General features: G+C 35.6%; 3 protein-coding genes across 5 annotated transcripts; all 3 read right to left on the reverse strand.

Moving 5' to 3' along the window:
* Positions 1-5,267: 5,267 nt before the first annotated feature.
* Positions 5,268-6,349, reverse strand: LOC116169732 (protein THEM6-like). Its single transcript, XM_031485888.1, has 3 exons — positions 5,986-6,349; positions 5,723-5,937; positions 5,268-5,676 (listed from the first exon to the last, which is right to left on the reverse strand). Exons 1-3 carry the CDS (start codon positions 6,332-6,334, stop codon positions 5,437-5,439), a joined length of 804 nt encoding a protein of 267 aa, XP_031341748.1. The 5' UTR covers positions 6,335-6,349; the 3' UTR covers positions 5,268-5,436.
* A 4,268-nt stretch (positions 6,350-10,617) lies between these two features.
* Positions 10,618-11,981, reverse strand: LOC116168402 (transcription factor IIIA-like). Its single transcript, XM_031484207.1, has 5 exons — positions 11,791-11,981; positions 11,455-11,744; positions 11,265-11,410; positions 10,979-11,217; positions 10,618-10,926 (listed from the first exon to the last, which is right to left on the reverse strand). The coding sequence occupies exons 1-5, from the start codon at positions 11,935-11,937 to the stop codon at positions 10,639-10,641; spliced, it is 1,110 nt and encodes a 369-aa protein (XP_031340067.1). The 5' UTR covers positions 11,938-11,981; the 3' UTR covers positions 10,618-10,638.
* A 2,312-nt stretch (positions 11,982-14,293) lies between these two features.
* LOC116168839 (heparanase-like) lies at positions 14,294-16,402 on the reverse strand. Of its 3 annotated transcripts, none has more exons than XM_031484826.1 (10): positions 16,297-16,402; positions 16,065-16,248; positions 15,845-15,999; positions 15,551-15,724; positions 15,277-15,505; positions 15,091-15,227; positions 14,863-15,041; positions 14,679-14,814; positions 14,531-14,633; positions 14,294-14,481 (listed from the first exon to the last, which is right to left on the reverse strand). In XM_031484826.1, the coding sequence occupies exons 1-10, from the start codon at positions 16,322-16,324 to the stop codon at positions 14,322-14,324; spliced, it is 1,485 nt and encodes a 494-aa protein (XP_031340686.1). In that variant the 5' UTR covers positions 16,325-16,402; the 3' UTR covers positions 14,294-14,321. The 3 variants fall into 3 exon arrangements, with proteins under 3 accessions (XP_031340686.1, XP_031340688.1, XP_031340687.1); XM_031484828.1 differs by having other exon boundaries at positions 16,049-16,248; positions 16,297-16,313; XM_031484827.1 differs by having other exon boundaries at positions 16,045-16,248; positions 16,297-16,313.
* Between the last annotated feature and the right edge of the window lie 6,839 nt (positions 16,403-23,241).

The raw sequence follows: 23,241 nt of genomic DNA on the forward strand, positions 1-23,241 counted from the left end.
TACACATAGACAAGAAGTGGACAAATGAAATGAATTCGATGTTCCGGTTGTCTTAGCGTCAGGGTTGCCAACGTTTACTTCATACGTATCGCTTAAAATAATATCCCCTGGAAATCGCCCAAAATCGCAAAATTTGCGGGTTTCTTAAATCGCCTAAAATTGCAAGGTTTTTCAAGTAAGTTCACAATAAAACGACAAAATAAAATGGTATTTAATTAACAAAAATCGCTTGTATTACCTAAGCCAAAATAAAAGGGTGAGTTTTGTACTACTTCTTCTGTAGGTACTAAGACAACTCGTAATTCTAGCACCTCCCAAAGCAAATTTCTGATTGCGCCACTGGTGTCAAACCTCAAACTTCATTATTGCATATACGATAATTTTTCAATTTTGATTGTAGTTTCAGAAAAAATTATGTGTAAAACTTGAGAAGAAAGTGTTGTTCAACTTTCGTACGATTGACACACTCGCTCATGTGTCAGACTTTGAACTCGAGTTGAAAAACTCCACTTTCTTTTCTAGTTGTACTGTGTACAGATAACTTAATTTGCGATTAAAATGGATATAAACTTCCTTTTTTTCCGTTCAAATTAACGTTTAAAGGTAATGGTATAGGTAACATATACATTGCGCCCGTAGCGATAAGGGATAACATAAAAAATGGCTCACTTGTATCTAAAACTGAGTTATCCCAGCGCTTTTTCAACATTTACCTTTAACGATCTCAATATTTTAGATGCGCTTTATTCATAACCGTTATTGAGTAGCCACTTTATAGGCTTTAAATTATTTCATGCTTGAGTTTGAGTATTACGAATATTTGTAGCAAGATCTCCTATTTAGCTTGAAATTTCTTTAATTCAAAAAAAGTACAAGCGAACAGTGGGGAGGAAGGGTTCAAGTAGATCTCTCCATCCAAACGATCATATCTGTTTACGTAAAAAGCGCAACAATTTTAATTTCTAGTAAGTAAAACCTAACATAATTAATTTGTAATCCCTGCTAAAATTGGTCCATACTCATAACCAGAGTTGGACTGGGTCACTGGGTCACCTGGGTCACTAAACTAAACTAGGTCACTGGGTCGCTGGGTCACGTCATACTCTTTTCAGTTAGACCCAGTGACCCAGTGACCCAACTTGACCCAGTGACCCAGTTTGACCCAGCGACCCAATTTCACCCGGAGACCCAATTCGACCCAGTAACCTAGTTTGATCGAATAACGCAGTTAAGTCAGTGCCCTCGGTTCAAGTGTACAGATTATGAAATAAATGAAATGCTGGTTTGTTGAAAATAATACTCGATAGCTTGACAACTGCCGGTTCTGTGATGTTTGCTTTAATACTGCCGTAAAAAACTTTCCATGTCCCGAATTGTATTAGAATAATGTTATTTCTAAACAGTTCCCTCCTTCATTTCTTTGATTCAGGGCTTATCAGTTTGCTTACAGGTATTCATTCACATTTAATTTTTTTCTACTAGTTAGCTTAATCCAAATAAATCTTTTCTCTAAATACTTTCATTGACTACTTGACTACAAACTATAAACAAATGCATTTGATTTTTTTAGGTATTAGTTCTCTTGAATGAAATTGGGCTACGTGCTTGTTGGCGAATATTATTTAGGAAGTTTTTTTTAGAATTGAAAGTTACTTGAAATTGTTTTGGATGATACCTAACAATAATTTAATTACTGGGCCACCGGGTCAAGACGGGTCACTGAGTAAAGCTGGGTCAAGATGGGTCACTGGGTCACCGGGTCAAGCTGGGCTACAGGGTCAAACTGGGTCACCGGCTCAAGCTGGGTCACCGGGTCAAGCTGGGTCACCGGGTCAAACTGGGTCAAGCTGGGTCAACTGGGTCACCGGGTCACTGGGTCACCGGGTCAGTAAACTGACTGGGTCACCGGGTCACTGGGTCACTCTATGCTTGACCCAGTCCAACTCTGCTCATAACACAACTTTGAATCAATATTTTTACATCATTATAGTAACTTTGCGTGATTATAGCAGAGTTTAAGATAAGAAAAATGAAGTAATTAAATGAAGGAGCTTTTTATATTCAATGATTTTATATTGTATCTATAGCAATTTTTGTCTTACGCCATTATCTAGCCGAGACCGTGAATTTGAGCGCTTTACACCTTTTCCAAAAAGGAGCAAAACTAGAACTGTAAAATTGATCATACATGTATAAAATGCATTTCATTTCATTTCTCAATTGCTAATTAATTTCATTTCCTGTAGTTACATTGTAAATCCGTTAAGGTAAAAGAGTTCTTGAAATAAATTTGAAATAATGGTTTTGCGTTTCAATAAAGCAGTAGGTGATCGACAAACGTGCTACCATTACACGAAGTAAAGGGTACCCATACACAATATGTATGGAATATAGTATGTATCTCGGTAATTATCGAATGTACACAAAATTTTCCTAAATGAAAATTATTTTGTTTCCCATAATAATGCAGCATTCAATTGTTTTATTTCAGAAAACAAATTAGTAACGAAAAACGATTGAATTTTTTTAAATGGCCGTGCATGTGCACCTTTTCATTAAGCTCATTTGATAGAGATTTTTCTTTTTTCGATGAGTAACATGTTAGTATCCTAATTCAAAAAAGTTCCCTTCAATATCATTAGGTAATCTAGATATCCTACATGAAAATAAAACAAATGAATGTGTACGTTTGTTACCATTTTATTGCTAATTTCATTTTGTCTTCAATGTTTAATAAGCAACGTACACGTTCATTTGTTTTATTTTGATGTAAGATATCTAGATGAATGTTATTGATGTGATTAAAATAAGTTTTTTGGAAAAATTTTCTTGTATTAGTTGCATCATCGAAAAGAGAAATAAAATCTCTATGAAATTAAAAAAAATTTAATTGTTTTTCGTTACTCATTTGTTTTCTGAAATAAAAACAACTGAATTTATTATGGGAAATAGAATATTAAACAACTTTCATATTAGAAAAATTTTGTACCTATACAGTTGATATTTACCGAGATATGTACTATATTCGATACATAAATGAGCACTGTTTAAAATGCATTACAATTATTACATCTTCACCGGTCTTTTAATCACGTCGTCGTTGGCATTCACGAGGGTATTCCAAGTCATACATTCTTCAGGACAGTGAGGCTGCTGTTCAACCCTCATCAGTGATCGTCAACGACTTCAATATCGATTAAGCTCTCCCCATCCACGAAAGAGAGTTTCTGTTCGTGGTCCTTCGAGCCATCACCATCGGCCACCGGAGATTAAGGAAGCTCCAGAACAAACACCAGCGGCAGAAAAAAAAAGTAGCGGCGGAAGAAACAACCCTAAAACTGTCAGGATTTACGACCCTTACAGCAACAAAATGACCACCATTAAAAATCGGGTAAGAAAATTTTAAAACTAATAAAGGCTGCAAGAAGTCACACCGCCTCTGCACATCACTGTAAGAAGACACGGAAACACGCCGCAGGAAGAAAATACGACGTGCGTGATTAATCAACGAAGTTTCCCAGTAGGAGAGGAACAGCCAAACAAGTTGGTTATAAGGTTTCACGACCCTCAACACAAAATAGTCCAGAGGAGATCCGGAGAAGAGAAGCAACCCCTATAACCCATAAGGACTTACGAGTTACGACCCTTATAGGAACAAAACGCAGAACGCAGCGGGTAAGAGATTAAAGTGAAGTTTTAGATTGTGAAAGGACACAAGAGAGTCGAAGAAAGGCACACTAGTCATAGCGATGGTTTCATCAATTCTCTTTTGGTCTGGCTTTTCGAAGTGTTGGCAAATCTGGTGTATTGTCTAGCTGTAGGCCATCGTGCTGGCCGTGCTTTGTTGTTGGGCTATTGTTAGGGACGTAAAACCCTTCGCAGATATCCGGATATAGGTATTCATAGGGTATTTTTCTTGGGTTCCGAGAGTGCATTGTGCATGAGCTTATGACGCGGTCCTGGGTTGTCTTGTTCTTTAACATAGTCGGATTGATTGTAAATTTACACGTATCATTCTTTCATTTATTCTCAATTTCTAGGTATAGTATATTATATACCAAAGGACTAAAATGTGTGTTTTAAACCCGAGGGTGCAAATTGTTGGCCGAAACGTAGTTGTGGGCAACAAGCCTATGAGATTAGTGCAAATTTGAAAGAAAAAATTTGATTGTAGGATCAATATTATAGTACCTTGTAATGTCAAATTGTGACCGTATAATGATAAAATTCACTTTGATTTAAAGATTCTAGTTCAAAACTACAACGTAGAAATGATCGTTTAAAACTCTGAAGAACAAGCTATAAGGAAACCTACTGCCTCCCAAATTCAACAAGATATATGGAAAACGGTATAAGCGTTGAGTGAAATTACTCAATGGTATAAGTGTAAAATATGGTGCAAGAATAAGAATGTGCATATAAAGGTAAGCAATTAACCATTAAATTGTGTTTGACAATTCAGTGTGTACTGTCACTTTTTGTCCCGCGTCGCGTTTTTTTCCCTGCGGGAGAAAAAGTGACACTTTAGTCCCTTAAATGAATGAGAAAACACGTTGATTTAGTTCAGTACAACAAATTATTTTCAAACATAGGTAGTTATGGGGAACAGGGATGGATAATTCTGATTAATTATAAATTTAGACGTATTTATATGCTCAATTTCAATAAAAAAATAGCTTTCAAGTATAGAGTTGCCCTTCATAGGGAACGGAATAGGGTCGTGCCAGATCATTTTAAGGATGCTTCAATAGGTAGGAATTTTTAAATTATTCGGATTGATTATAAATTTAGATGTATCATTGTTTAAAAAACGCCTTTCATTTATGCTGAATTTCATTAAAAATAGTAATGTCCTTATTTACTCACAGTCTAGCCCCTTTTTCATTATTTTTCTGTCTTGTCTGTTACATTAACTATATTATTTGCTATTGCAGTATATAAAATATTAAGCGGATTAAATGTTTGTGGAACAATCAAAGAATGTAATAGTTATTTGTGTACCAAGGCCGTAAAAGTGATCTTTTTTGGCCGAAGCTGCTAACCGAGGTCGCAATTCAGATGTGGCCTAACAAATCACTTTTGGCCGCGGTGCACACAAAATTTTTTAGGCGATCATCAAAAAAGAATTCAAAAATTTGCTCATAAACATATTTTTTGTGATGATAGCCTCAAAAATGCCTTTTCATCTGCCTAATTAAAAATTGTGGTACAAAACACGGCTTAGGGCACTCATTGCATGCATAACTAACTGACTGCGCATCAGGAAATTCGAGCTACTAGTTCGTTTAATATATAAACCAATAACAATTAACCAATAAATTCAGTTATACCGTGACTGGCCATTATATAAAATGAATACAGTACTAAGAAGCTACGGTTTACTACCGATGGTTTTCGCAGTCGAAGGTTCATTTGCATAATCAGCAACCAATGTAATCAGTCATCTTTCTTCCGCAGCCGCATACTAGATGCATCTAAACATTTAATGAAGTGTTCCAGTTCTTCACTCTTCTCTGGACGATAATCGTCGTCTTTGTTCAAAAGTTTGTTAACTATTTCCGCTGCGTTGACACCTACAACACCCTGCTTGCTGAAGACCACGGCCTTAATAAACTTATCCCTCAGACTTATAAATCGTTGCTCTAAGTATATGGACTTATCGTCCCAGTACACCATCTGTAAAATTTGGATGACATCAACGCGCAAGACGCACTTTACAAACCTTTGTCGTAATTCTGTACATTGTAAATAACGGAATTGTACGACGATATCTTATAATGCACGCCGATTGCAAGACGTTGCCCTTTTTGCCGAGAATTGCCTTGTAGATACCGGTTCGATCGTAAAAGTGGAAACGTGCAAAATCTAATTCGCGTACGTATCTCGCATTATTCATGTGCGCAAAAATAATGTCCAAATCGCTTGTGGTACACATACCTAACAGTACAAGTGAATTAATCGGGCAATTTATGCAATGTCACTCACCAAAAATTGTAGTAAGTTCATCGGGTCGTTTCCTCGGTTCGAAAATTCTTCCCCATACCAAAACGAAGATACTTCGCACAAAATACTGAATGTCAATCAGTACAAAAAGTAAAACTATGGCAGCTAGGACTATTGCACACAATAACATCATTAGATCTAGGTCTAGTTCAACTTTAAGCATAATAGGTGATAACTTGTCGATGTATTGACAACGAATGCGATGGGTAATTATGGCTGGCGGTTTAAGTATGAAGGCATGCAGGGCGCTAGGACTTTGAACTCGAATCAACGATGTGTTTACGCCATTTTTACACGAGAATAATGGTACCTGCTGCCGTACATCGTACATCTGTTTCGGAAGTAGTCGGTGTGCATAATTGCAATGCAATTGCGGCGTTCATCATTCAACGCCTAGCAATTACCATTTGTTGTAAACAGAGAGCAAAAACCGATTTAGATGTTAAGGTACCTGGCTTAATTCAATTCTCACCATAAATCGATATTCCAAGTAAAAATTTTCGTTTCGCGTAGGAGAAGCCCAAATCTGAGAGAACAGAATCATAGTGGAGATTGTTTACATTTGTGATAGTACTTTCCAGTGAAAACCAGGAGGAATGAAACTTTTTTCCCATTTTTCGTGGGGAAAATGTCCTTGAGCACATTTAATAATAGTAATTTGGGTTTTGATTTACATTTGATGGTACCTACTTAATGGTGATATAACACAACCTTGACTTAAATATAAACAGCAAGAGGCCGTGACATGACATTCGTAGAAAGTCGTAATTTCTTTTACGACCATTTCATGTTTCATGCAATTATCCAGCAGGTCATGGAAAATTAAGTTCATTCACTTGTCAACAAACTAGCTTTGCACTTGAGATGACCATTTCGAGATTCTTAGTACAATATCAAGTTGTAGTAGGTAGGTATGTGAACTATAATTACCGCTCAAAAGCTGATCAAATATTTAATCACTAATTTTAACTAGGACGGTGTAGCCAAAATCTATTATTACCACTTTAATTGAATTATGGATGAACATTTTCATATTTATTATAAATTTCCGTCTGAGCAGAGTTTTTGTTCTATAACTTCTTGCCCATTGCAGCCTTCTCTTCTATAACCTCCGGAGTATTCTTTGCTTGATAGATCTCGTATAATTCTTTGTTTGTTCTTTAGTAATAGCCATCTATGCCATCTCTTCGCATACATTCTTCGTAGTATCTTCCTTTCTCACGTACCTTAGTATTTTTCCCGTAGTATTAATTTTTTTAAGAGTTGTACACAATATTTATACTTGTTTCCATTTAGGTAAGTGTGGTTCTAATCATTCTAATTTGATTCAGTCCAAGTATAAATCTGTATGTATGTTTGATAAGACGATAGAAACGTGTGTAACATATGGCACGAGTGAGCAGAATCTGTAGCAATGGTGTACTCGAGGGTGTACTGTTCGAAGTAAGTTTTTTTTGACAATGTAACAAGGTTGAGGAATAAACAAAATCCTTTCGAAGTAAAGCGATTTTTATATTACTTTAATCGTTGGCGCTTTTGTTTCCCTATCGCTCCAGGTTTTACCCTTTCAACCTATGCGTAAATCCACCCATTGCGTCTGGGAACAATGAATAATTGTATGGTTAGTGATAATGAACTTCACGTCACGTTTTAACAGTTTGCTAATAGAACTAATTAGTCTCTCCCACTAAACTCCCACCATGAAGCGATGCGGGGGTTGAATTTGCAATAATTTAGAAAAAATGAAATACTTTAATGACATTGAACGTCAATTAAAGAAATTTTATAGGGTGTGTAAGGGACCATAGTGTCAATTTAAAACGAATTCGAGTATTTCATACATTCTTACCTAAGCATCACTAAAAACAGTCTAGCTACGTTCTCTGACAAAGACGACTAATGGCCGTTTGAACCGACAAATTTAAGCGTACCTTAAAATCCATGGCAGCGATTATTGCCACAATGGTTGCCATGGATTTTAAGCTAAGCTTCGCTTAAATTTGTCGGTGCAACCGGCATTAATTTAGAAAATTATATTCAGTGAAATTGAGGATAAATGAAAGAACTTTTATAGTGATACGTGTCAATTTATAATCAATTTGAATATTTCATAAATTCATTGCTAAGCATCCCTAAAGTGGTCTCGCGTCACCCCATTTCATTTCCAGAGAAGGGCAACAAAATCTAAAAATTATTTTTAATGATTGCCACTTTTTAAGAGTGATACCTACGTGTAAATGTATACATGGTGTTTACGGTCTTCTCTGTATCCTTTTAAGGGGCGGCAGTACAGCTCAAAAGGAGTCGATAAACCCCAAAACCCCTTTGTAAAAAATAATTTAAGTGGACAATGCTGATTAAGTAGTATAGATTGCTAGATTTGTACACAGATTAATCGTTTAATGTAAAAAAATAAAACATCTCGCTTATTAAATAACTTTTACTAAGGTTTTATGGGGTTTCTCGATTCCTTTTGAGCTGTACTGCCGCCCCTTAAAAGGATACAGAGAAGACCGTAAATACCCTGTAAAATCAATCCAAATATTTCGTAAATTCGTACCTACACATCCTTAAAATGGTTTCACTTGATTATTACGTTACCATTTTTTAAATTAAATATCTTTATCATATTTACTATATTGCATAAGAATTTGGTGTCGTTATATGCATAAATCCTCTCTAAAGTATGGGTTCATAATGTCATTATAAATTAAAGAGTTCGTCAATTTAGAACAAATAGCACGATAAATAATTGTCCCAATCCTCTCCCAACACAACAAATGTTCTTCCAGTGGCCAAAACGATGCTGCATTTCAATGTAAAATTTATAACATGCGATTATTGGCTCCCCAAATTATTTTAGAGCAAAAACGTATTAAGGTTTTTTGTAGAAATAAATTTTTTACTTCAATCAACCGTATTAGTTTTCAATTTTTTTGCATAATATAGACGGAAAATTGGAAAAATAAAACCCGCATCTTTTTTAATAATATGTGATGCCATGGAATTTTATAATACAAAAACTATACGCCAATATCTGTCATGCCATGGAATGCTATAAAACAAATCAAATTCTATCAAAAAGTATTATATTTAGAACAGCGAATTCAACATAAAGAAAGACCAAATTACCAAAAACGGTTTCCTAATATAACAATTTACAATAAATGTTCGAATAAGTCGCCATTAACTGCAAGGCAGTAACCAAGTCGATCATAAAATCCATTTCGGACTGCTGCTAATTGACAACTGGATATCTTTTTGTTTTAGAAAATTCCATGGCATCGCAGATTATTGAAAAAAATTCCGTCTTTATATGAAAAAAATTGAAAACTAATACGGTTGATTGGCGTAAAAATTTTTCTACAAAAAAGTTTAATACATTTTTGCTCTAAAATAATTTGGGGAGCCAATAATCGCATGTTACGAATTTTACATTGAAATCCCTATGATAACCCTCTAAGTTAACATGGGGCGCAACGATATGCAAAAAACGTTTTCCCCATGTTAATTACCTATGTTCGGTTTTAAAATATTCACCCGGTATAACGTTATATATTCTTTGTATATATATATGTACTGTTTTCACTCCTGAAGAATCAAGCACGTGACATCTGTTACGCTTAAAAGTTTATAGTTCTATACCACAATTTACCTAATTGCAAAACAAATGGTTTTACAACTTTAACATGTTGTGGCTGCTGTTTTCTACAGTCGCAGGTAGCCGCCCACTGTAAAACTTATGTCTTTTTCTTCACATGTGCTAGACAGAGATTAGCATAATTCGTGCACACCTCCACAAGCGACCAGTTTTGCAGTGGGCGGCTGCCTGCGATGATTGACGTGACTGTTTTTATACTAGAAGAACAATAGTCAGACAATTTCGGGACAACAAATTATCACCATGGACTGTAAAATACTATGAACGTATTTTTATCGTATATACTTGAACAGTCTGATGTTAAGAAAACAAATAATATAATGTAACGATTAAAGTATAGAGGAGTAAGGTCAATGAAGTGTGGCGACTCCTCAACTTCTTAAGGATGCGAGGGTTATCCCGATCTTTGCTCATTTAACAACACACACCTACAACTTTAATCAATGTCTTTGAATTCTGATATTATGAAATTACGTTAAACTAGTATCCGTGTAAGGGTCGGGAAAGAATAGCCCTACCGCGAGCATTATACATGATCTTTGGTTTCAATAAGTATATTTTTATTCAAGTCATCGTTCGGACATCTGTTGACAATATCGTGCACTGCGTTCTCGCATTTTCCAAGCATAATGCAGGGCACTTAATTATTATAATTACAATATCACCAGATCATACAAATATATGATCTAAACTTCCCCACAGATGCTGCTAATATAATTGTTGCCAGAAAGCATCCAATTTATTGCACTAACGTTAGATGTCCTCCCTAAAAACCGTTTTCAAAAGAAACACGTTCTGGGAATTTAAATCCTAAACAATAGCGACACTACACGTAATTAGAGGCCTTTATATAATTTGCTGGGTATCCCATTAGCATTTGATGTCGCCGATTTTTGAACATATTGAAAATTTCAACATGCAAGCATAAAACTATATAGAATAAACGAACAAAAAAATTCTTAGTATAAATTTTATTAACACACTTCTTTTACAAGCTCTGGTTCCGAATCAGATTTCTCAATCGGACTACCAGAACATTTATTTAACACAGGGTTAATGAGATTAGGTAACTTTTCTATCATGGAAAAGTCTATTGTGCCCCCTTTAATAATATCCGTATGTACTGATCTCGGAAGTTCTAAGCCAGCTAAGATTGCTGCTGTACTCTGCTTCGATACACCCTTGTCTCTGCGAGGCTTGCGTTCCTTTCTTAGTTTTGATTTTCCGCTATGGCATTTCTGAATGTGATTCTTGAGAATTTGCTGAAAAGCACACAAGTAAGTGTTAAACCAGTTTTTCCTTATACCTACTTACATTTCTACCAAACGTCATCTGGCATCCGGGTGCTGTGCACTTCAACTTCTTAATTAGATGTTGTTTCTGATGGAATCTCCGAATGTGGCATGTTAGATTCTTCTTATACATATACGATCGATTACAATCGTCATAACCACATATAAATTTATGTGCGGCGTTCGCGAAGTGTGTTTCCAAATGAGACTTAAAGTTACCACTGTGCTCAAATGACATGTTACAAACACGGCACACTTTCTCTGCAACAAGTTTAAACAAAATCAGATAGTGAGAGAGTACAACTTACTAGAACTATCGCAAGTTTTCCTGTGAGCGACTAGTACACTCCATTTTTCAAATTGTTCACCACATTTGCAATAGTATTTTTGATGCAGGCGCTTGTGCCTGTTTAACTCTGTCGTGGTAAGAAACAGATTGTCACACAGTACACATCTAAAATATACGAATTACACAACATAAGAACAACAGTGACCTACTGAAAGGATGCGACGCCGGTGTGCAAATGAATATGATTCAGTAATTGCCTTTTCCTATGAAACCCTTGCTTACAATAGTCGCAGTGAAACTGGTAATGATCGTTACTGCTATGTTTGCGTTTTATGTGCCTCTTCAAATTGCTGTGATTGGATAATTGAAGGTAGCAACCAGGAATGGGACATGTTATTTGGCCTCGAGGTGTTGCACTATGCGATTCTTGATGGCGACGTAGATGAAAGGAGTAGAGGTACGTTTTATTACAACCGGGTGCATCACAAGCAAAAGGTCGCTAGAAGAGGGTATTACATCAAATTAAAAAAGTATATCGCACAAACCTCTCCAGTATGTCTCCGAATGTGGTAAACTAACTTGCTGTTCTTCGTGAAAGAAGCTGAGCAATGCTCGTAGGGGCAATCGTGGAATTTTTTTCTGACTTTTTCTTTTGAAGATGCCTTTACGTTTGTTTGTGTCGTAATTTCCATGATGATATTTTTTTAAGGTTAGGTAATGAAAAGCATATATGTGGCCGTGTCTGCCATAAAGGCAATTTTGCAGTGTCTAATGTACAGCCAGTAACCAATAACGTGTATACACTGTGTATAATCAATGGAAGTGGGATGGTTTTTTTTTACCTTCAAATTTGCCCATGCGTTTAATATTTTTAGATATATAAATTACGAATTAGAGATTAACAGATAGGTATTGAGACCTTTAATTAATAGGATTATTCATTCAATCAGAAACCAGAATTGATTTTAACCCTTGGTGCATTTAATTTAATTTAATGTATTAATGAATTTAATTTAATTACTTGTTGAGTTTCGGACGTGTCAGTGAGTCAGTTGTTGTAATTCAGTTCGTGATATTAATTTCACGGACACGCCACTCAAAACAAAACAGGTAGTATCATCAAACATTTCATGGTGACTGTGCCTTTATAATTTATTTGGATCGTTAAATCTACAAATCGTGTTAAAATTTCACACACACTGAAAATTTAATAAGAAACTATCCTCGATGTATTTAAACACAGAACACTTTTTTACACGTCCTGTTTTTCTAGTAAAATCCTGGAACACGCTGATTAGTGTTGTTTAGTTCATTAAAAATTTTATAGCGCAAACACTGTTACCTAAAATGCCTTTTATACTAGGTACTACTGAAAATTTTTTGAAATATTGAAACTTGAAAATGAAAAATCAACTTATAGTTGGAAGTAGTCTAGGCGATAGAGACTGTAAAATTGGCAAACTGGACATTTTGAGGTGGAAAAGGAAAAATGATAGAATATTTTCAGTTAGCTGTCAAAAACAACATATTAAAAATCCCACCCTCCAGACTCTGTGCTAAAGGCTCCAGCCACCCCACCATCCCCCAAAAACCGTGTTTTCGCTCTTTTTGGCTGATATCTCGCGATCTATGAGGTCTATATGAAATATTTTTAGCTGAAAATATTTCTCGGGAAATTTCATACAAGGTAGATACTCAGAAGTTAGCCTAGGTGTACCTATTAGCCTAGGAAATTCATAAAAGCGGCGAAAATCATCAATTTTCGTGGCTTTTTGCAAATATATCGCGACCTTTAGGGCTAGATGAAATATTTTTAGCTGAAAATGCTCTTCGTGCAATTTCGTACGAGATAGGTAACTGAAGAGTTGGCGTAAAGTCACCTTTCACCTTCAACTTTCATGTGTGAGGAAATATTCATTGTAAAACAAAGTATTTCTATGTACCATTTATTCACGTAAAAACAGTATTTTCATATTAAAATATTCACACATTCATTTATACCTCAACGTAATCATTACCCTTATACTTATCCAAATCAATTCGTACTTTTTCGATCAGACTTCTCAATCAAAAGTTATAGACTAGAAACCAATTTGAAAAAAAATTCAAAGGGCTGTAACTTTTGAACTAGTAGCCCAATCTTGGAACTGTTTGAAATTATGGATTCTACAGGCCACATTCTATAAGAAAATTTTTTTTCCGGGTCGATCTGAGACAATTTTTTTTTCGGGGCTCAAAAAAAGGCAGTGTATAACCTTCCTTTTTTACCAAAAATCGACTGCACCAAAATTTCTCGGGAAAACACTTTTTTTTATTAAGGAGAATGAAGCCCGAGTTAATCAAGCAAAAAGACACCTTCAACACGTGTTGCACACGAAATTTTTTTAGAAGGTGATCTTTAAAACCCATAGTTGAATAATATCATTGACATTTACGATTTATTGTCACTCAAAAATTGATGCTTTGTTCAACGTCATGCAAACCCATAGTAAGTCTTTAAAAAAAGTAACATTGTTCACTATTAAAAAAACTCTTTTTATAGCAGATGTTAAATTATGATATTTTAATATAGGTTTAAGTGATTAGGTTATTTAATCGTAAGGATAGAATCACTTTAACCGCAAGGGTGGATTTAGTGAAAAGATAATTGTGCATTCTGATGACATCTTTCATAATTATTTCAAATGGGACGTGGGGCATGAAATGAAATGAAGTTCAGAACAATACAATGATTCAGAATTGTCACCAGCATTTATATTTAATTATATGGGTTCTGCTATAAAATAAAGTTTTGTATTATACAGACGATAAAGGGAAACTAACCATCTCGTCAAAGTTAATTCAGTTAAAGGTTAAAATCTCCCTTTACCGCATAAATAACTTATTTTTTTATAAAGATGAATTATAATTCAGTGATTCGAGTTGGCCCTGAAAGACAGAGATAGACGTTTGCTCATATCTTAGTTACGTATTTTTATATAAATATCACAAATTAACAGTTTATATTATTTAAAAAAATATATTTTTTAAAATAAGTGTTATACGTGATATACACCATCAACCATGATAAAGAAACCTATTCCAATGAACAACTTGCAAGTTCCATAGGTATAATCCAAAACACAAGGGAATGGCCATGTATTTTAAGATTATTCGACTTAATTTTTACGGGAGATATGCGTGATAAGATGCCGTCACTTGTAACAGATAATGTTTTATCATTCAGCTGCATCTTCCTGGAAAAATACAAAATTAGCACGCAAGCGTGGGTAATGTTCAGCGTACTTTGAAGTGAGATATTTTGCACTCAGTCTGTACTCCCAAACGTCTCCAGCGTACTCTGATATTTTGACATTTTCTGCGGAGTCTTTAACGTTCAAACCAAAAACTGAAAGTCACGATGATTAGATTGTCAAATTATATAACTACTTACGAACAACAGACTTGGTTCCTTGGAAGACTTTTCGGGCGCAATGACAGTATAGTCTGACTTCAGCTGGGGCGAAAATCTTACAAGGGGCCACTCGACGGCCCACTAGCTTTTTGTAGATGATGCTAAGCCACCAATCCTACAATAACGTAAGTAATATGCTTATCGTCATCGATGAAGTACTTACGGGTAACGGGTTTAGATCACTATCCAATAAGGAATAGTTACCTCCAAATAATGCCTGTCGAATAACCAAATCTATCCCCTGTCGTGCTGCCAGCCCAAGTTTATCTAACCAAATAAATGTAGCGACGAATGTATTTGATAAACCCGGGGCACCTCCACCAAAAGCCGAGGACGTTTCACCTAAAAGGGTATATTGTGCACTTTGAAATTACTTTAAGTAAGTACTTACCTAACCACATCGACTTCTTTTTGGCTCCAGCTTCTTTGAGTATTTCCTTTGAATTAGTGATTTGCGTGTCTAGTAGGTTGAAGACATCTGGATTCATAAAGTGGGAGATGTTAGCTTCACGTCCATCGAAATAATAGCTGCAGCAACGCGTTAAAATTGTCTGATCTAACAACACACGTAACTTACTGATGCCAAGTGACAGCATCAACGTAATCCTTTCCATGTTTAACGAACCCAGATAGTATTTTGCTCGCGGGTGTGGTCATCGTAGTGGGCCTCGTTGTGGCCGGTCCAACCAATAACGAAGTATTGTAAATCGGGTAAGAATTCAAAAGGTTACGGCAGGTGCTAAAATCCTCGGCCATCTGCTCAGGCTTTGGTGTATAGTTGAAATGTTTCGGGTAAAGATTTGGTTCTAAAAGTTGAAAATTCGGTAACGACATTTTAGAATTAAATTTACCATTGCCCAGCTCCCAGTCGAGAGAATAGTTGCGTTTAGCCGAGTATTTGATTAATTCTTCGGCATTACTGGGATCCCACTTATCTCCATCGAGACGTGTTAAATAATTTAAGTCGAAAAGAATTTTTAAACCTGATCTTTTAGCGAGGTTATTTAGATCATCCCATACCGTTGCTACAAAAGTAATTGTGTAAATAAAAAGTAAAACAATCAAATTAAGTATAACATATTCAAATTGAAATTGATGAACAGGAAACACTCTTCTGCAAGGATATGGCACAGGTTTTTACTAACCTGACATTGTAAATTCTTTCCTCATTTCGTAGTCGGCATCAGAGTATAGAGTAATTGTAACGTTTGGATCAAATAGTAAACTGCTAGCCATATTGCCACCGATTCTTAAATATCCGGGCGCTAAAGGTTTCATCAGCTTTACCAATTTGTCATCTCTACAAGAGGAGAATATACGTTAAGTTAAAAAAGGATTCGATTACCTACCCCCGGTTCCCCTTACCTTATGTCGATATTTGAAAAATTCTTCATCATTTGCGAGGTATCTATAGCTACATTCAGAAAATTTTTATTTGTCTTTTGCACAGGTAGTTTTTCTTCAACGTTAAAGACAACGAGGATGTCGTCTGCAGACGTGATTCCTGGGAATGCTACCATAACATACAGCAATAAACCCAGTGTATAAACTAAAGATGACAACTGCCTTAAAAGAATATAACTCAATTTTTACTTACTCATTGGTGATGAGGGACTGTGGGGCATTTTTGTGCTTAAGTAGGTACTAGAGCAGAAAAAAACCTTAATGCTATAATACAGTCCACAAAACGAACTCTTTGCGTAGTGGTTGCAAAAGCGAAATGGGGAAAGGAGCTAAATATGCCAATATGACCGAGCAATGAAAAAGGAAGCATAATCTTTTTTTTGCCTCCTTTATAGTTAGCTCCTATGAGATTGCTATCTTTTATCCTAGGTACGTAACGATACTGTGTGTATCACTATCAGAAATAATGCTCGTTTATAATGTCGTTTTTGGCAATCTGGATTTGATTAACGAAATGAAACAATTAAAACGTAATCAATTAGATAAGATGAGATATTTATTCGTGAAGCAGAAATGTATAGGTGCAATACAACTAACATTCCTGCTTTCGATCGAATAAGAACTGGATGATCCTTCTAAGGCGATTTTGTTTAAATGGAATGCCATCAACCAACTGTCCTCATTGCAGCGATGTACAAATACTTGAAATATACAACATACAGGTAGTCTTGGAATGTACCCAAAATCAAAATTCGTCCGCGACTTTGAAGAAATTAATAAAACAACAAAAAAGGCTTTGTGGTGCGTTAGCACCTAGTTTTTACAGCGTATTTGTGTTTGTGGCACTGGACAATACCATGAGTGTAAATGTTGTAGAAATTTGAATTTCGATAAAAAAATACAGCAACGTACATATGTATGTTACACTACATACAGACATTGAATTTAACAAGTTCTTTTCTTTAAAAATGTCACTCAGCTTTATTTTAAATATGATACGTATTGCTCTTTTTTGAATGACAAAACCCCTGAAGCAACCCCCCAGAATTTCATGACGGAATAAAAGTTAGAATATCTTCACTGCAGTTGATCGACGTGATACGCAACGGGTAGCATAATTTGGATAACCGTGTACAGAAATGAAAGAGATGGTCACAAGATTGTTCCATTTAAAAGTTTGATCGATAATTATTACTCCTAATAATTTCATTGAGCCTGATTCTGCCAAACTTCAAAGTTATAGTGTCATATATTGATGCGCCATTCATTCGGGACTTGTCATTTCCGAACATTATATACACGTGGTTTTGTCCTTATTGACTGAAAGATTGTTTAGTGGAAAGCGTGTTATACACACCTTTAGTTTCAACAACCTCCTGCAGACAAGAGCCACTAAGTAAAAAATTCATATCGCGTCAGCGTATGAAATGATTGTTGTATTCACTCCTTCATTGTTGTGTATGTGCTATGGTAAATCACTGGCAAAAACAACGGGGGACCAAAATTAAGCCCTGAGGCACTCCGTTGAGAATGTGTAACTCGCCCGACTCACAATGAACAGTTCTTTTATTTCTGTCCCGCAAGTACGACCAAAACTGTTCGCTCCTTATAACCGTATAAGTAGATTTTTCTAAGTAACAGTGTATGGTTTACGGTGTCCAAAGCCTTATCAAAAGCCTTAGACAGTTCTACAAGCAGCCCTACGACTATCTTCATCGGATCCAAATCATCTAGCGATGATGTTATGTTTGTCAAGGCCCTTTGATAAGCAAAACCACATTAAACGTTATGTTAATTTTGCCAAGGATGAGAGAAAGCTTATAGGCATATATACTTAGTTAGATATTGCCTTTTTTATGAAGCCTCACTATACTAGCTAACTGTAAGTTATCGCGAAATACCCTTGAGATTATAGTAATAGCATGCAAATGTAAGTGCAGATAGGTGTAGAATAATAGAGTTTATACATTTTTATAGAAGGAAATTAGAAATGTTGTTATCAAGTGCTGTTTTTTTAAATTCCCAACAATTCTAACACTAACTCTTACTACAAAATGGTAAGAACACCAAAATTATACGTGTTTTGGAAATTCACACATAGGGGGGAGGGTTTCTCTATTGTGGCCCATGGTCTATACTCTTGATTAAACAGAACATCCTCGGATACGTCGATTAGTGATGTTTCCTTCATTAAAAATTTTATTGCGCAACCCTGTATAAATGCTACTATACTCGTATGTGTAATTGATATTCAATAATCTCAGACTAGGTACTACTGAAGATTTTTTGAAGTGAACTTATAAAAATGCAAAAACAACTTATAGTTGGAAGTTAAGGACATTGTTTCTAAATGCATCTGACCATCTCATAAATTGCATCGATGATCCCATTTTTACGCTCTCGCGACTTAGTCTGGAAAATTAACCTTTTTAAAGTGGCGGTATACATGTGGATTTGAAATCAATCCGAAATTAACAATTGATACTTAATCATGCCTAAAATGGGCCCGATCGTCACTAATACGTTCCCTAAGAACAACTATACCTATCGAACTATTTTCGTAGGTAATTGCACAAGTGAATCAAAATTACCGATAATTTTTTTGAAAGCATGTTGTCTAAAAACTGCATGAGTTTATTTTCATATTTTGGCGAAAGAGCCCGACACCGAACGTGGAGGGCTCTTTTAACAAACTATGAAAATGACCGAATGCAGTTTTTTACTGACAACATGCTTGAATAAAAAATTATCAATTAAATTGACCTTAAACGAAACAAACCCATTAATGTTGTTTTTTCACTACTAGCGTCTGATGACATGATTATTAACCTTTTTTCCACTTGTAAAGTAGGCTTTCTCGGCATTTGTTCAAAGTGGTTAATAATGTGGACATTATTAACTAGTAGTCAATAATAAATAATAAATAATAATAAGGGAAGATACACGTTGATTTATAAATCGAATATTTGACTAAACCCTACCTGAATATTCAGAATGAAACAAACTTTATTAGCGCTTTTTGAAGAACGGTACGTGTAGATTTATAATAAATCTGAATGTTTGAACAATTGCGATTTAATATCCCTAAAATGATCCTGATAGTCCCCATTACATGTTCCCTAAAAAACCCACTTAGGAAAATATTTTCATTCAAGTGGTCAACAATTCCGAAACAAAATGTATTAGCGTTTTTTAAGGGACGATACGTGTAAATGTATAATCGATCTAAATATTTGAACAATTGCTCCCCATTCATCCCTAAAATGACATCGATCGTCCCTATTACGTTCCTTCAGAAAAGCGACTGAATAGCGCACTACAACTACTACCTAATCCGAGAAGTTGAAAAGGAAATTGGTCTCAATTACGTGACACGTATCCAAAGAGATATAATAATAGGCTGTACTTAAAACAGCACTGGTCTACAGCATTTTTGCGCATGGGACATATATACCTTATTTGTATTGCTTGTATAGCCACAAATAAGAATTAGAACAAAAAAAGGTTATGTATTTGTTTTTGTGCGAAAAAAATGCAAAAAACCAAAAAATAAAAATACCTATAAAATCTTACTTACATTGGCATGATTTATTATAAGGTAACGTTCCTACATTTAAAATTTGTTTGTCTTAGAGTCTAAATGTTTAAAAATGGAACAGTTTTGCTGTTTTTGTCATGTTCAACTGAAGTTTTTCTCATCAACCCCCCAAGTATGACCTTCCATCATGCTTCCAGCTTACTGGCCTTGGTAACGTGCCTAAATTCCAATATGTCTTGATGAAAGGGTTGTCCTTGTTATTCCGAATAAGCTCCCATATTATCCTTAAATTAATCTAAATGAAAATGTAACCTGTGCATCTTAAGAGACATTCTATACCCGATGATGCAACACCAAAACCTGTCAGCTCGTCATAATTTTCAGCTCGATGGTTTCCCAGGAAACACTGAACGGGAAAACATGGACTATCGCCTTAAAACTGTTCCAGGATTTCTTTTCCTCTTTGCTAAGTAACCGCGGGAAAATATCACCCTCCATTTTTCTTTTTATTTGAGGGAAAACAAAGATTCCAGTTTTAATTTTCGCCCCTGAAAGCTTTCAATCAAATCGCTATAACTTTTGTAAAAGCAAATATTTTCGATGTCTAATTGCACTTTTTATTTGCTTATTATAGTCAGAATATATTATGTAAATCCCATGCGCAAAAAAAAATATTTTTTTGTTGACCTGTGTTATGTATTATGACTCCAGTGATTCTTGAAGCGGTAGCAAAGATTGCATAAATTTAATGAAAAAAATGACACATAACAGTTATTTGTAAAAGTTTCGAAAGTGATAGTTTTTTTTTCATGAACTTCCAGTTTGATTAATGAGAATGAAGCCCGAGTTAATCAAGCAAAAAAGACACTGTTGATGAATGGCTCCATATTGAATTAGTGTGTGGTCTATGGTTGTCGAAAATATTACACTAATTTGTTTATTATAAAAATGTTAGTCGCTATCGATTTCGGACTTTATTTCTCGTCCATCATCAGGCGATACGTCGGGATGGCTGACGAATCATGGATTAGAAGAATTCTGTCACTGCATAATCCATGATTCGTCAGCCATCCCGACGTATCCCCTTTTCGACAACCAAAAAAGACACCTTCAACACGTGTTGCACACGAAATTTTTTTACAAAGTGATCTTTAAAACTCATAGGGTACGTTCCACTTAACGCCCACAACGATCACGACCGCGACCGCGGTTTTATCGTTCCACTAGCTTAGAGGCGTTGTGGGCGAACCCTTAAGTGGAACGCTTTTGAGTGCGGTGTGACGTCACGCGTGAGTTTTCCAACATGGACGCCGTTGAGGAAATCATAATGCGTAAAGGATACAAAGTGGGATGGATTATGAAAAGTCACATTAAGTTAGTAAATATTTTTTTATTTTTCAGTACCAATTATTGACACATATACTTCTTCGCTTTACACAAGATATTGCTTCTTGTTAATAAAATATTGAAGACGACTTTTAAATTTCTATCATAAATGCTGCGGCCATACTTAATACGATGATAATGAACACTTCTCCCCAGAATTTCTTCTGGGAATGCTGCTTCGAAAATAATTTCTCTTCTTCATTCAAAACTAACATGCATTTTCATTAATCGTTGCATTACCATTTATACGAGTCTCATTCGCATTCCCTGGTAAAGCACTTTGCAGCAAACTAGTTGCAAATCTAAGATCTACAATAAAGAAAATTGTGTTAGAGCAGAATTTTCCTTAACAAATAACTAACATTCACGAATCAGCATATATACTTACCAGTTTGTGCATGTAGAACATCCATAGTGTAATGTCCACCACAAGGTTACGTTCTGAAACACGTAATTATATTTTCTCCATAGCGAAAACGAAAAATTTGTAACGCATGCGTGTTCAAACAATCAGTGTCTGACAGTTAAATGTCTCTAGAAATGTCTCCTGTCAAGAATGTAAGGTTATAAAATTAGAACGCCCACGCTGACCCAGGTACGATAGGCGAGCGCCGTGGGCTCGTTGCGGTCGCTTATAGTAATGACGTCATATCTGACGTCGCGATTGCGACCGCCGAGCGTCGTGGTCGTTGCGGGCGTTAAGTGGAACGTACCCGTGTCACTATCGTTCATCATTATCAGACCGTCCAAGTTGACAATCACTTGTAAGGCATCTGGTCCTGATAGGTTTTTTCCTGTTCTTAGGTTTTATAATGGCTAAATGGTCATGTATTTTATGTAGAGGAAGTCCGTTGGTATGAATTAAACCTTTTCAACCGTTTGTAATCACCTCATGTAACCGATTCTTTGCACATCCAAATGGATACTGCCAGAGCATCCGAAACTCTTTGAGATGAAGTGTATAATGGTTACAGAAAACGCATAGGAACATTTGTAACTTAAAGTTTGTTTAGGCAGTTCGTAAATTAATATTTTGTTTACATAATGTTGATGTGAAATTAAGTATGCTACCAATGTGAAGAATACGCGTTAAGTTGCGCGAATTTTAATGACCCTTAACTAGCCATTTGCAGAAGTAGAATAGGCCATGGTTTATCGGTAAGCCTTTTGCATTTATACATCTTACAAATTTGAGATAAAGCGTAGTCATTATACCACTGGCTCATTGAAATAACAACGCATACATACAGTTTCTGTTCTTTTGCCACACAGTCGAGATATTCGTATAAGGATCTTGAATATCTTCTGATCCGATTTATTTAAAAAAAACGCAATTGTGAAAGAAAACAGGTAGTGAAGAAAAAACTCTCAAATGTTCATATTCAAATCGTATGTACAAAAGACAAAAAGCGACACTACACCACAAATCCATCTTCTGATCCTGCATGGAGTATTAGGTATATACCGGACCCCTTCACTACGTCTTTTTCTAACTGTTTTGAGAGTACCATCTTGCCAGCTTCTTCTAAAAGACCCTTTACTGTATATCCAGGTTTCGTCTAAAACCACAGGTCGTAATGGAAAGAGTGAAGTTTCGTTGTGTTTAAAAGTCTCTCAAAAATTGTAGTCTTCTTTGAACTGCATAGGGCTGTTCCATTAAAAATAATCTATTGGAAACGGTGCATCTCCGCCACGTGAATTTCAGTTTCTTCAAACTGCGGGACAAAAAGGTAGCAGATATTTCTACGCCATCAAGTCGTTGAAGATTACTGTGTAAGGAACGGAGTGTAACATTCTCACCTATAAAATCAATTCAATACCTAAGTGTTCTGGCGAACATCTTCATTCTGTGTATCGGTTCGTCATATTTACCTAATGGTAACGGGAATGACCTAAATTCATGATATGAGCGAATCGAACCATTATGTGGTAAAATTTTTAAAATACTTGTCTATTAACGGCGTTGCTGCACTGTCGACTTGCCTAAGCGTTTTTAACTTTGATATTTACTTCACTTTTAACACAAACTACCTAATCAACACTGGAAATCTGTCTATAACGAAAATCGTTTGACGGATTGATATTATGACAGATCAATTGGTTTATTTGTCACGACTTACGTTAATGACGTAATTTTTTTGTCTCAATCGATTTAAATGTAATGAAGAGAGAATCACATTTATGACGTCAGGTTCAGCACCAGTGAAACAAAGT

This window comes from Photinus pyralis, unplaced genomic scaffold (genome assembly GCF_008802855.1).
Source record: "Photinus pyralis isolate 1611_PpyrPB1 unplaced genomic scaffold, Ppyr1.3 Ppyr1.4_LG4, whole genome shotgun sequence".
Taxonomy (NCBI): Eukaryota; Metazoa; Arthropoda; class Insecta; order Coleoptera; family Lampyridae; genus Photinus; species Photinus pyralis.

What these genes read in the sequence shown, in the direction of transcription:
- LOC116168839 (XM_031484826.1), bottom strand. Translation starts at nt 16,324, where the DNA reads ATGCCCCACAGTCCCTCATCACCAATGA. An exon ending in GAAAGAATTTACAATGTCAG is followed by an intron (nt 15,725 to 15,844) that starts GTTAGTAAAAAC and finishes TTACTTTTGTAG; the next exon opens with CAACGGTATGGGATGATCTA. An exon ending in AGGAACCAAGTCTGTTGTTC is followed by an intron (nt 14,634 to 14,678) that starts GTAAGTAGTTAT and finishes CGTGACTTTCAG; the next exon opens with TTTTTGGTTTGAACGTTAAA.
- LOC116169732 (XM_031485888.1), bottom strand. Translation starts at nt 6,334, where the DNA reads ATGTACGATGTACGGCAGCAGGTACCATTATTCTCGTGTAAAAATGGC. An exon ending in TGAACTTACTACAATTTTTG is followed by an intron (nt 5,938 to 5,985) that starts GTGAGTGACATT and finishes TTGTACTGTTAG; the next exon opens with GTATGTGTACCACAAGCGAT. An exon ending in TGTACAGAATTACGACAAAG is followed by an intron (nt 5,677 to 5,722) that starts GTTTGTAAAGTG and finishes CAAATTTTACAG; the next exon opens with ATGGTGTACTGGGACGATAA.
- LOC116168402 (XM_031484207.1), bottom strand. Translation starts at nt 11,937, where the DNA reads ATGGAAATTACGACACAAACAAACGTAAAGGCATCTTCAAAAGAAAAA. An exon ending in TTCGGAGACATACTGGAGAG is followed by an intron (nt 11,745 to 11,790) that starts GTTTGTGCGATA and finishes ACCCTCTTCTAG; the next exon opens with CGACCTTTTGCTTGTGATGC. An exon ending in AGATGACGTTTGGTAGAAAT is followed by an intron (nt 10,927 to 10,978) that starts GTAAGTAGGTAT and finishes TGTGCTTTTCAG; the next exon opens with CAAATTCTCAAGAATCACAT.